The 12,506-nt window shown below is 38.2% G+C and overlaps 1 protein-coding gene across 2 annotated transcripts in view; it reads left to right on the top strand.

Moving 5' to 3' along the window:
* Nucleotides 1-12,506, top strand: part of SUCLG2 (succinate-CoA ligase GDP-forming subunit beta) — a 112,743-nt gene that overhangs the window by 61,885 nt on the left and 38,352 nt on the right. For both annotated transcript variants that reach the window (XM_021550959.2, XM_077786163.1), the window contains exons 8-9: nt 2,395-2,556; nt 3,940-4,082. In XM_021550959.2, coding sequence (XP_021406634.2) covers nt 2,395-2,556; nt 3,940-4,082 — 305 coding nt within the window. The remainder of the gene's footprint in view (nt 1-2,394; nt 2,557-3,939; nt 4,083-12,506) is intronic.

Genomic DNA, 12,506 nt, shown 5'->3' with positions numbered 1-12,506 from the left:
GTTGTTTGTTTTTGTTTTGTTTGCTCTCTGTGTAAACTGTTGAATTGGCAGATGACAAAAATCCTACACCACTAACAAAAAACAACAAAAGTAGTTCATTAATATAAGTGTTGGAGCATTCTTTGATATTTGTTTGGGAGAAAAAGCCATTTGTATAATCTATACATTTAACAATGAGCTTTTGATAGTGAAAACGGTTTGATAAATATTAATAAATTATTTTGCTTCTACTTTGTACAGCATGGCCTTTGTTAAAGATGAATGTTCTGTACAAATGAGTTTCTATTCAAGTGACATGGAGGATGTTTGTGTGTAAGGTAAACAGAGGTCTGAAACTGCAGTTGTACTCTAGCTTTGACTGGGTTTAGCAATTTAAGCACCTGAAAGCTTGAAGAAGAAAAATTGTCTTATTTCATTGTTAAAAAAAAAAAAATTGAAGCAGCTCTAGTGCCTTAGAAGCATGTTAGGAGCTGCAGATATTTCTACTTTTTGGCACATTCCCACATGATGATTGACCAGGTAAGATCTGGACTCTTCCAAGAAATTTTTTTATACACACTCATGAACAATTTTCTGAAACTGCAGTCACTGAAGTGAAAGTTGATAGCTTTAATTTAATCTGTTATCAGTTACTAGTTAAATATTAATTTTTTTTTAAATCGACATCAAAAACCCAAACCAAGAAAATCCAATGCAAATCAAGATATACAGTTGAGACTGTCCTACTTGTGTAAATGCTTTATTTGCTGTTTCTTTAGCTATTTTTTCCTAAGTTAAGAAACTGTATATTGAACAGAGTTACATTTCCACCAGACTAAAATTGTCCTTTTCATTGTCATTGCAATGCTCATGAACACATGCACAGGTACCATGGACATGTCCCAGTGGCAATGTGAATAAAAAAACACCAGCAGATAGAAAAACTATTAGATTTTTGTGGACACAGCATTTAAAGGCACTTAAATTTGATTGGTTTGCCTTGAGAAATCAATTATGCTTAAGTCTGTAATTATAATCTGAACATAGTACAAGGGAAATTACTTGCATAGTAATATGTTAAATATATAGTCTTACATTTACTTAGAACATTTTAATCTAATGAGGCATTTGCCTATGCAAACCCATAGAAATAATGAGTCAGAAAATAGGCAAATAACACTCTACAGGATTTCTGTTGCTGCTGTGTTTATGTGAATATTGGAGCTGCTAGCCAATGCTTTGTATCTTTTATTTAATGTAGTCAGATTTAGCAACTTCTTAATTTGTTTTTATAACCATAGTGGATGTTGATATTGATGGAAAGATTTGTATTTACTTTCCTAATTTTCTTTATTTAAAGGTGATATTTTGGTCATATTTAGCATATTTGGTTTCTGGTTTTTTAAGCTCTTTAATGAAATAATGTGTGTATAGTTAATAACATCAGAAATTCAAAATATGGCTAAGGAAAGCATTTTGTGTTGCTCAACTCTGAATGACTACATGTTACCACACATGGCTTTGGGTTGGTGTTACCTGTTACATATGTTATTCTTTCAAAATATGGAAGGTAAATTCTCCTGTGTCATTGCTGCAGCCCAGCTGTCCAAATCACATAAACTACCCTTATAACATGTGAGGAATTTTGATGGAATTCAAGACAGGACTTCTGAACTTTTTTAGATTATGTAATTTATTTTTCGTATCTTTTATATAGGTAGGAAGGGTAAGTTCATTTCACATCTTTACAGTATAGTTCAGAAGACTACAAGACTTCTACTTACTTTTAAGAACTTATTAATTAATAAAATGCCGTCAACAAAGATATTTATATTTTTGACCTAATCCTTAAATATTTCATTTTATGAAGTCATGTTGCATGTTTTCTTAGTTAATCATGTTATGATAAACAAACTTATAGTACTGTACTCTAAACTTCTTGTTTCCTTTTGTAACTACTATTTTTTCTGCATGTTAAACTCTAAAACTCTAAACTTTCTTCTTCTTAATGTGTTTTTACTTTAAACGATAAATCCACATTCTCACTTCTATCACCTAAATTTAGAAATTTTTTTCCAAAGTCTCAGGGCAAATCTTGTGTTTAATTCTAAGGCCCAAAGTGCTGGGGCTTCCTAACATTTCAGATTCTAACAATGACATACAGGAACTTTATTTGTGGCAAGCACAGAAGATTTTCCTGTGTGCTGTGGAGGTCTTGCTGTGCTTTTCTCAGTAGAGGATTTATGGAAATCCTGTCCTTTTTCTGCTGGACTCAATGCTAGAACTTCAGCTGCTCCTGTAATTTCTAAATTCCCAAAGCAGCCTCCCCCTTGCTGCTGGAGGAGCTGCAATATTCCAGAAGCTCTGGCAGACTAAACTCTCAATGCCTGGATGTTTTTTTATTTTCTCCTCCAGTCGTTTGCTTTGATGCCAAGATAAACTTCGATGACAACGCAGAATTTAGGCAAAAAGAAATATTTGCCATGGATGACAAGTCTGAAAATGAGCCCATAGAGAATGAAGCTGCCAAATATGATTTAAAATATATAGGACTGGATGGAAACATTGCTTGCTTTGGTAAGAACAAATACATCCAAAAGACATTTGAAAACAAATTTATGCTTGTTCAGTGTATAGACATTGTTTACATCTGACATTCAGGTCACCCTTCACAGAATTTCAGTCTGTTTTACTGAGTATTTCTGCAGTTTTGTCTGTTCTTCCACAAGTTCTTGCAGGAATGAAACTAAAATTGTGTGGAAACTGTGCTGATGGTCACAGCACACAAGCAGTGGTGTCAGAGAAGGCTAAGAGGTTTCAATTTCTGAGTTTTTAACCTCATGTAATTTGTCTTTCCAGTAATTAAAACAAAACAAGAAAAGTAATCAGAACATAATCATTAATTTTAAAAAATAAGTGTGTTACTTAAAAGGCACTTGAAAAGTATGTTTGTGTAAATGTGACATTCCTAGTTACAACTGAATATTAAGGAAAGCTGCTAAAGAATCTGCTCAGAAATGGCAGGTTTTTTATCTTCCTGAAGTTTCTGTAGAACAGAAATTACTCAGCTGTTTAAAAGAGATAAGTAGAAAAGTCAGCTGTGCTCTAAATAATTTTCATTTTGTACAAATTCCTTTAGCCAATACAACATTTTATTATTAATCTAATTGAATTAGGTTTTTTTTTTTTTTTTTTGGCTTGGTGAGAAAATGTCCAGCATCTATATTGTCTGAGATGAGTGTTCCAAACACAAATCTAGAAGATTCTGATAATGTGTTGCAGTTGATTCAGTAAGTGACAGTGAGACTTCAATCTCAATTTAAAAAAAAACAGCCAAAAGATCACAAAACCCAGATAATAATTGCCAACATTATGTTATTTTTTAGTGGTCTTTATTCTGGGTGACACAAGAGCATTTCTTCAATAGGAGCAACATAAAGAGGACACATAATTCTCATCACTTTTCCCAGTTTAGATCTTCCTATCTATGGAAATGTTTCTAGACTAGTGCAAATCTGAAATAAGATATTTCAGGAACATCTGAGGTCTGTCCCCAAAACTGAGTTGTCTGTGGTGCAGTAATACAAAGCATCCACTGCTATCAGAGTGATGGGAGGGGAGCTTAAAGAGTCAATTTGTCCCTCACATCACTATTCCCAGAAGTCTTTACATCTCTTTATTTTTAATACAATCAGAAGGTTCTTCATTGCCACAGTTACTGTTCCAGTGCTCATACATGCTTAAAGGAAGGTGCACATCTAAAAAAAACCCTAAATGTTGGTGTGTTTGCAGCAGATTTTGAATTCTTTGTTGCACTGGATATCCTTGAATAGCCACTAATATTTAGAAATAGTTGTATAACATTTTGAGCCACGTTCTGGGGTTGTGCTGATACATTTGAAGCCTTTTCACAAATCTTATCTATGTGAATTATAAGCACTTTGATGTTTGCAATTGCAGTCAATGGAGCTGGGCTTGCAATGGCAACATGTGATATAATATCCCTGAATGGTGGAAAGCCAGCCAACTTCTTGGATCTGGGTGGAGGTGTGAAAGAAGCACAAGTCTATCAAGCATTCAAACTGCTGACTGCTGATCCAAAGGTAAAAATGTTGGGTTTGGACTGGGAGCTTCCCTGTGCAGTAATAGGGCTGAGTGGGACCATGAACAGTGCACAGAAAAACCCAGATCATGGGGAGAACACTGAGGGGGAGCTCCTAAAGGGCTGATCTGGGAGGAAAATTAATTCAATATCAGCCACTGGACAGACTTTTCAGCTCCTGATCCATGCTCAGGTTTGCTGGTGAGTTGTGAGTGGGAACTTTCTCCAGGCAGTTCGACACAGAAGTGCAGGTGTGCCAATGCAGTGCTGAACTCAGAGCATCTCACTCTAAAAAGGAATTTGTGAGACTTAGATGCTTAAAATATCATTCCTAATAGTGTAGTACCACAGTAGACTGAGGGAAAAATGGGAAAATTAAGCAAATAGCTAATTTGAAGGGGTGATTTGTACTCTTTTAAACTCAAGGTTTCTAAAATATCTGACTCTGTACTGCAGCATAAGGTGTATTTAATTAACATTCCCAGGCTGGAATCATAGCCTAGAACATTCTGACACTTCCTTTTGCAGATGGAGCTGCAGTTGCTCTTTTATTTTTTCAACAAGAGAAGACATTAGTCTGTGTGTACTGAGTAGAAGTTATTTCTGGAGATGTGTGTTGAGGTCACTGGTCCCCTCTGCAGGCAGAACTGGAGAATCTGCTGAGAGAATATTGATCAGGCGTGGGCTTTGGAGCAGTGCCAGCTGCCCATCCTGCCAACATGGAGCTCTGCTTTTGTGTGCAGCCAGAGCTTCCTTGCTGTTGATATTTTTACTAATGGAAATCTGTCAGAGGGCTTTGATCATCTTTCCCATCTCCTGCACCTAAGCATCACAGTCCCTATTTCAACATTTCGCTTCTTTTTGTGGATCTGGCTTCATCCCCTTTATCTCATGTTTGCTGTGATTCCAGTCATTTTCCTCATGTTCATTGTGATGTGATACTGGCTCCTAAATGCCACCTTCCTGTGACAATTACAGTGCTCTAATTGTGTGCTCTGTGCAGCAGCAGCAAGTGACAAAATGCTGTGGCTTTTCAAATTGTTGTTGGCAGCAAAATTCCAAGGCAAAATTAGGAAGAAAATTTACAGTACAAAATAAGCACAGGTCAACTTCATACCATAAGGTCTTTGCAGTTGCAACTTTCCCTGCATATTTTTTAAGTACCTGGTACCTTGATGCCTCTAGTGTTTGTTGTTTGAGTTGTTTGAGTTGCTCTGCAGTGTGTGATGGTCTGGGTGTGCCTGAGATGTAATTTAGTTTTGAAACTCGTGTTAGTGGTAGAGAAGCAGGTGCAGAAAGTTCTCAGATAGACAATTTAACTGCTGATTATCACTGTGCTGAGGAGTTTGTACTGTCTGCTGCAGCACAAACAGCAGGTATTCATTTTGGTGATGAAGCTTACTGAGTTTAAACAATTTTAAAACAAAAAGGCATTCTAGTAGCTCTCAGCTATAGAACATCTGCGTGCCCAACATTTGACGTGTAGTTCTATCCTTCTATTCCACATTCTGCTTATATGTTACTGCTTATTTCCAACTGCATACAGCAGAAGCTCTGCTACTGAGAGAAAGCAAAAGGGAGCATGGAAAGGACCTGGATTAGGCATTTATGCTGGGGCTGTGCCAGTCCTGGCATTGACTGGCTGAAAATGCAGAAGGCAAAACATTTCATGCTTTATTTCATTCTGTTCAGAAAACATAGCAAATGTCTGTTATTTCCTCTCCTGATACACCATGTCCATTAGCTCACTAATATGTAATCAGAAAATTGAATGAATTCTCTCTTTTCTAAACTAATGGTAAGGTTTCAGTCCCAAGAGTCTTTGTGGCTAATGCAGCACTCACAGGTTGTATCTGGTCAGTCATTTCCCTGTGGCCTTTAACTTGATTCCCACCTGGTTTGATAAGATAAAAATTTGTTCTTGGGAACTTGAGATTCAGTTAATTTTTGTAAATATCCAAATATCTGGAGACTAAAGAAATAAACAAACAAAAAAATGTTTTCAGGGTTGTAATATGGAGAATTGCTGTTTTTTAGTTGTGCTGGCAGAGTTACGATATTGCAGAAGATTAAATCTTCCAGAAGGAAAGGTTCAACTGCACTCTGAAAAAGATCTCTTTCTCCCTCTTTAGTTGTCTTTAAAATGTCTATTTGTATTAAAGCAAAAAAAAGAAAAAAAAACCACAAAACCAAAAACAACCCCAAACAAACCAAAAAAACACACAACCCCTCGTCTCCCCATGACAAAGAAAATAAACAAATCAAGGTATGCCATGATTTGATTCAATGAAACTGAGGATATTGTTTTTAGGAAAAGTGAAGATCTGGGCTGGTTTGCTGATGGTTTAACCTGTCAGCTGTCAGTGTCTATAATTCTTGGAGGAAAAAAAAGAAGTGAGGGTTTTTGTTGCAAAAGGTGATCCACTGGCTTTTGGATGGAAATGCTGTCCCTGGAGCCAGCGACCCTTTTTACACTCTGCTGGTTTTGTTTGCTGTCTGCCATATCTAATACTTCCTGGGTTAGACAGATCATTGCAATGGCTCTGAATTCCTTTCTATTCACTGTCTAAATTCCAATTGTTTTTTTTTTTCTTTCTTCTTTTCTTTCCCTTCTTCCTGCCTTCTTGTTTCTATAAGTTTGTGCTGTGCATCTGCTCTGGCAGGAAATGTACAGTCTTCCCTGTTTTTAGATATTAGCAGGAAAGGGAAAGGTGGCTCAGTTCTGGCAGTTCAAGCTGCTGGGAGACGCTGCAGGAGCTTCATTTATCCCCCTTTGTCCCACAGTGACACAGAAGTGGTTGTTGCCTTTGGTATTTCTGAGGTTCTGGGTGTGAATTCCTGCTTCAGACACCCCCACACAGTCCTCATCCATGAGCACACTCACATTCTTTCCAAGCTCCACAGGTGCTTGTTTTTGTTCATGCTGAAGACCTGCTTACCATATGATGACTGTTTGTAGGATTCAACAAAGTTTTTTGGAAAGGCTAAAGCTGAAAAAATACCTGCTCCTTCATGGATCTCCATGGGCTGCAGGGGAATTTTGGCCCTGGCACCTGGGGCAGTTCCTGCCCCTCCTGCTTCACTGACCCTGCTGTCTGCAAGGCTGCTCCTCTCCTGTTCTCACTCCTCTCTCCAGCTGCTGTTTTGCAGTTTTCTGTGCCCTTCTCAACTTGTTGTCCCAGAGGTGATGCCACTGTCCCTGAAGGGCTCAGGCTCCATCTCAGAGCTGGTGGCTCCATCAAGAACAGAGGAAGCTCCTGGCAGCTGCTCACAGAAGCCACCTTTTATCCCCTCCTACCAGAACCTGGCCTCACAAACTCATCCAAAAACCAACTTAGCTATAAGCAGGTTTGTTTTACCATCAGCACACTCTAGCCCTGATCTTAGCAGTGGACTTCTATTATAAAGTGTCACTGAAACACAGACAGTTAAAGGCTAACATGGTTTGTTGTTATTTTTCTCCTTTTGCCACTAAAGTTCCTTTGAAAATCTCTTTTGAAGCTTGTCATTGATGATACGACAAAAGACTCACCAAATCAATTGATGTTAACAACTGTTGGCTTGTTATTTAGGCAAAATACTATTGACAGAAAGACAAACTTTTCTCATGAAAAAATATTCCATATTGACATCTGTTAGCTCATATCCAGGGAATAATTAATATCAAACCTACACAAGACTTTATTTTTTTTTTTCTTAAGCAATTATCTAGTCCAAATTCAGATTGTTGTCATAATTACATGGAATAGACAATCATTCCTGTCACCTTCCTGCCTGTTCATGTTCAGATGCATCTCTGTGCCCACCACATAACTGGCACTGATGTGTTTCACTGTTGTGTGTCAAGCAAAGGTTTTGGGGCCTTTGTTTTCCAGGCATCTGAGAGAGTGACCAGAACTCTAAAAGAGGGTATCACTAAAGCATAACTTAGCAATTCACTTCTTTTCCAGCTGTGTTTGGTATGAAAATAATGCAGTTTAAACATCCTTATTATACAAGATATTTTTATCGCCAGCTTATCCTTTTGGCTTCAGGGATTTTTAGCATTAGCTTTCTTAAACATTTGCAGTCTGTTATGTGGCAATAGAAGGGATAACATTATACTAAAAGGAAAAATTTGGGATAATCTTTTCTTAGATTTCAGAAATAAAAATAAAGTTGCCATGTATAATGCATATGATCTTTATTTTGGGTAATTAATTTAAAATTGAGTGAGCTGGTTCAGTTCAGACCATTCAAAACATCTCAAATCATTCAGGCAGAATGGGGTGTAGTAACTATATTTGTGTGGTTCTGGACTGTTTGCTCTCACTCTGCAGCTTTGAACAATGACCTGCTCAAGGGGAAAAGCTTTAAAAATACAAGAATTCCAAATGCCACATTTTTGGGAATAGGAATAGGGAACTTCCTCATTATTAGAGCATGGGATGGCTGTGGACAGTCCACTGCATTTAAGTGATCGTCAGCAGGGGATTTCTCAGTGTTACAATACTGCAAACCCATAAATCAGTAGGAAGAGCTAACCTTGGCTATCACACATGCAGCCTGTGTCTGTGCATATAATTTTGGAGTAAAAAGGGAAATGTAAATAAGATTCAGTTGCAGACATAAAATAGAGTGTTAGCACTTAATTTGTTTAAATTGTCAGATTTGGTGTCATTTCAGATAATGCAGAGGAACCCTGTTCTTACAGACTCATTAGGAATCCTTTTCTTTCTCATGCACCCTTTACACACTTCATTAGCCAGTTCTTCTTTACACAGCCTGGAAATTCTTTACACATTATGTGTTTCTGTAATTCACACAAGAGGCTGAAGCATCATACTCTGGCTTGAGTATTGAGTGCACAATACCTGTGTGCTGCACTGCACTGCACTGCTGCACTGCTGCATTGCTGCACAGGTGCTGACTGCCAGTGTGCCAGAGCTCACCCCTAGGTCAGGGGTGGCCCATGTGGTGGAAAAGTCAGTCTCAAGGTAGTTTATTGCAAGTAATCTAAAAGATTTTCTCCTTGGGCTGCTGTGGTTTGCTCACAGCTCAGGCAGAGGCACACACACACCCTGACATCCTCTCTGACCCCGACTGCTTCTTCTCTCCCACCCAGGGCTGCTGCTGTCTTTTATATGGTACATTACGTGTGACATGGTTACAGTTTTTCCCCAATGCCTGTTACCTATATTAAATGGTGCTTTTCTATCTTTTATATGGGGCATTGTGTTACATGTTTACAGTTTTTCCCCAATACCTATTACCTATATTAAATGGTGCTTTTCTACTCTAAACCAATATGTGAGTGCCATCACCAAGAACATGGAGGTAAGGAAGAAGAAAGAGGGAGGACAGGACAGGCCCAGATCCCAAATCCATCTTAAAACCTCTGACTCCCATGTACAAAACCAAAACCCCCCTGTACAGCACTCAAAAATTCTTCCCTCTACTTTGTGACTACTTCTACTCTAATATCTAAACTTTTGTGACTTCTTGTTCTTCCTGCAAGGTTGCTAAATCGTTCCATGGTTTAAATCCAAAATCACAGCTGCTTCCAGCTGCCTGCCAGGGTCTCAAATGCTTCTGACCTGGGCCTGGAACATCCAAAAATGTCTGAGGGACATTTTGAGCTCTGACACCAGTGCAGTGTTTGCACTCTGCATGGCCCTCGCTGCTCCAGCAAAATGCTCACACCTGAATTGAGTGAACACTTCTGGAAGTCATGGCTCTGATTGATAGGTTTTCCCCTTGATGTGAACTGTGGGTTATAATACTCATTTGCCACCTACAAACACTGATCAAAAATTCAATAATTTGTTAAAGGAGTTAAGTGCTATGAAAATCATAAAAGTTATCACTGTTCCTCACTGCTTATTACAGAGCCCTCTCCTCCTGGCAGTTTAGTGCTCAGCACTGGTTCTGTAGAACTGCAAGATTAAAGTTTTAAAAAGAAAATAGTAATAAACAAACCTGTTGTATTTTTTGCTAGAAATTTTGACATTTCTGTAGGATGTTGTCTAATCAATAACTGAAAAATTCCACATAGTTTTTGGAACCTGGATCTTGCTACATAATCTTAGTATTACCTCCTATTAGCACAAAACAGGGGCCTTTCTGTCTTGAGGGGGAGTAAACAGATAGCTAGAGATAACTTTTTCTCTGATTTCAAATGTACAAATGATTCAAGGGTTGGAGGAGGAATCAGACACAGAAATGTGAAGGAGCCTTCAGCTGACCTGAGCAATCTGTCTGGTGCTGCAGGTCAGTGGCTGCCTCAGGCAGGAAATAAGGGTTAAGAGCAGCAAAGAAATGTGGCTGTATGGGGAAGCTGTTCTGAAAATACTGCAGCCAAAAAAGGTAGCTGAGTCCTACAGCAGTTTATTTTAGGAATTTATACACTATCCAGCACCACAAGGTTTTAAAGACTAGCTAAACAAGTAATTATCCAGGAAAATTCAGGGGGAGTTGATCCTGCCTTGGAGCCAGTGAAAGGACTGGAGCTTCTTTTCTGTGTTTCAGAGAGGAAACATAAACATAAAGCTCTGATTGGTAATTTTGCAAGAGCAATAATGTCTTGACTCTGGAAGTTTAAGATTATTCTCATAAAATGACAGTTTGTGGAGGTAGAAAATAGGGCACAGAAATATCTTGAAAAGCTGGGTAAAGTTCACAAAGGCATATTGTGTTTTTTTGTCTCAGAAATTTGTAAAGCATTTTGTCTTTAGAAAATGGAGCAGGTCATGGTTCTTCTAAAGGTACTGTAGGTTTTGAGTTTATAAGAGCAATTTAGGAATTTCTCTGCATTTTTACTTAGCTCTGCATTGGTGAGAAAATACAGATTAATAGAACTATAGAAAGGACTATTTTCTAATGTGCCTTTGCAGTTTTGCAGAATTAATATGAAATGACTATTCATCTTTTAAAACACTTAAAATATTGGAAAGTCATTCTTTCATTTCACTAAGACACTTTTACAGACTGATAGCATATTAACAATATTTATGAAAATGAGAGGACAATTATGCATTTAAAATGCATAATTGAATTGTCTTGATTTATAACCAAAAGTAAAATATTTTTCAAGAGCATGTGTAGTATTGAGTCTTAAGTAATTGATATGTAAATATACTTTAACATGAATCTGTCATTATTTATGGGCACTGACAAGTTGAATGCCTTTTGGCATTTTATAGTAGGCTATAATGAATCCTAAAAACTGGATATGAAAATAAAATTCCTAAGCAAGGGGAAGACTTGCGGTGATTTTGTAATTGCTTCCTTTGTGGCAGGAATGTTTTCATAGATGGTAAATGCTGGCAGATTAGTGGAAGAACCATGACACAAAGTGAGCTGGTAGGTTTGGATGGAACTTGAAGTGTTTGTGTGTTGTGTTAGTGTTGTCCCTTCTAAAGCAGGGAAAGAAGAGCAGGCATTCCCATTTTTCTTGGAGCAGAAATGGCATTGCCCTCCTGAGCTGCTCTGTGGGCAAGGCTTCTTGCATTTTCCTGCTTGGTTGGAGGTGTGCTGGATTAGTGATCAAAGTGAGAGAGGATTTTGTTATTGGCTTTGCTTTTAGGGCTGGAGATTGGAGAATGTGGACTTTTGTGAGCTCTCCACTGCTGAGCTGGGATGGCTGAGCCTGTGGTGGGAGGTGTTTGGGAAGGGCATGGGGATGGTTATGGGACCTGTTTCTTGTGGTGTCACAGCCTGGTGTCACCATCTGACTCCAAAGCAGGGCCCCAGATGGGAGGGATGCATCCTGCAGTAAATCTCCATCCTGAGCCCCTGCCCAGCACCTCTGACTGCCCAGGGCCTGATGGCACATCCAGGGTGTGCAATAGAACCTGCACCTCCTGGCATTGCCCAGTAAAAGGAAATGCCATGTGAAATGCATCAGAAAAGGGTTTAATCCTTCACTGGGATTTCCAAATTGATTAAATTTTGGAAATTTATACGACTCATTTCACAATTAGCAAGGATAAAAAGGGAAGATATTTTGGGAAAGTCAATTTGGTAATTAATCTTGGTGAGATGAGTAATTTATTATGAATCTACTTTTAGATCATCCATCTAGCACACATACAGGAGAATGAAAGAAAATAATCTGATAATATGGGTAGGAAATAGTATATTAAAAGTAAAGTTGTAAGTGTCCTTACTTAAACTCTTCTGTAGAGAAAATCACATTTTAATTCTCATTATTTTTAAGTGGGTGTTATGGCAGTCTAGGAATGTGTTTGTTCTTTCAATCAAAATGAAGAAATTTAATCACCTTGCCTCCATCTGTTCCTGACAAACTGGCCCAGATGATGAAATGTGTATCTCAGGTAGGTGCTTTCAGCCATTTGGCTGGGTTAGGCACACTCTTGTGAGAGTGAAATAAATAACAACTGGTTTTACTTATCATTGTAGAAGCACCCTGGATGGATGGAGCACT

Source organism: Lonchura striata, chromosome 12 (assembly GCF_046129695.1).
Source record: "Lonchura striata isolate bLonStr1 chromosome 12, bLonStr1.mat, whole genome shotgun sequence".
In the NCBI taxonomy this organism is placed as follows: Eukaryota; Metazoa; Chordata; class Aves; order Passeriformes; family Estrildidae; genus Lonchura; species Lonchura striata.
Note: the sequence above shows the minus strand (reverse complement) of the source record. Positions and strands in the feature narration are given on the sequence as shown.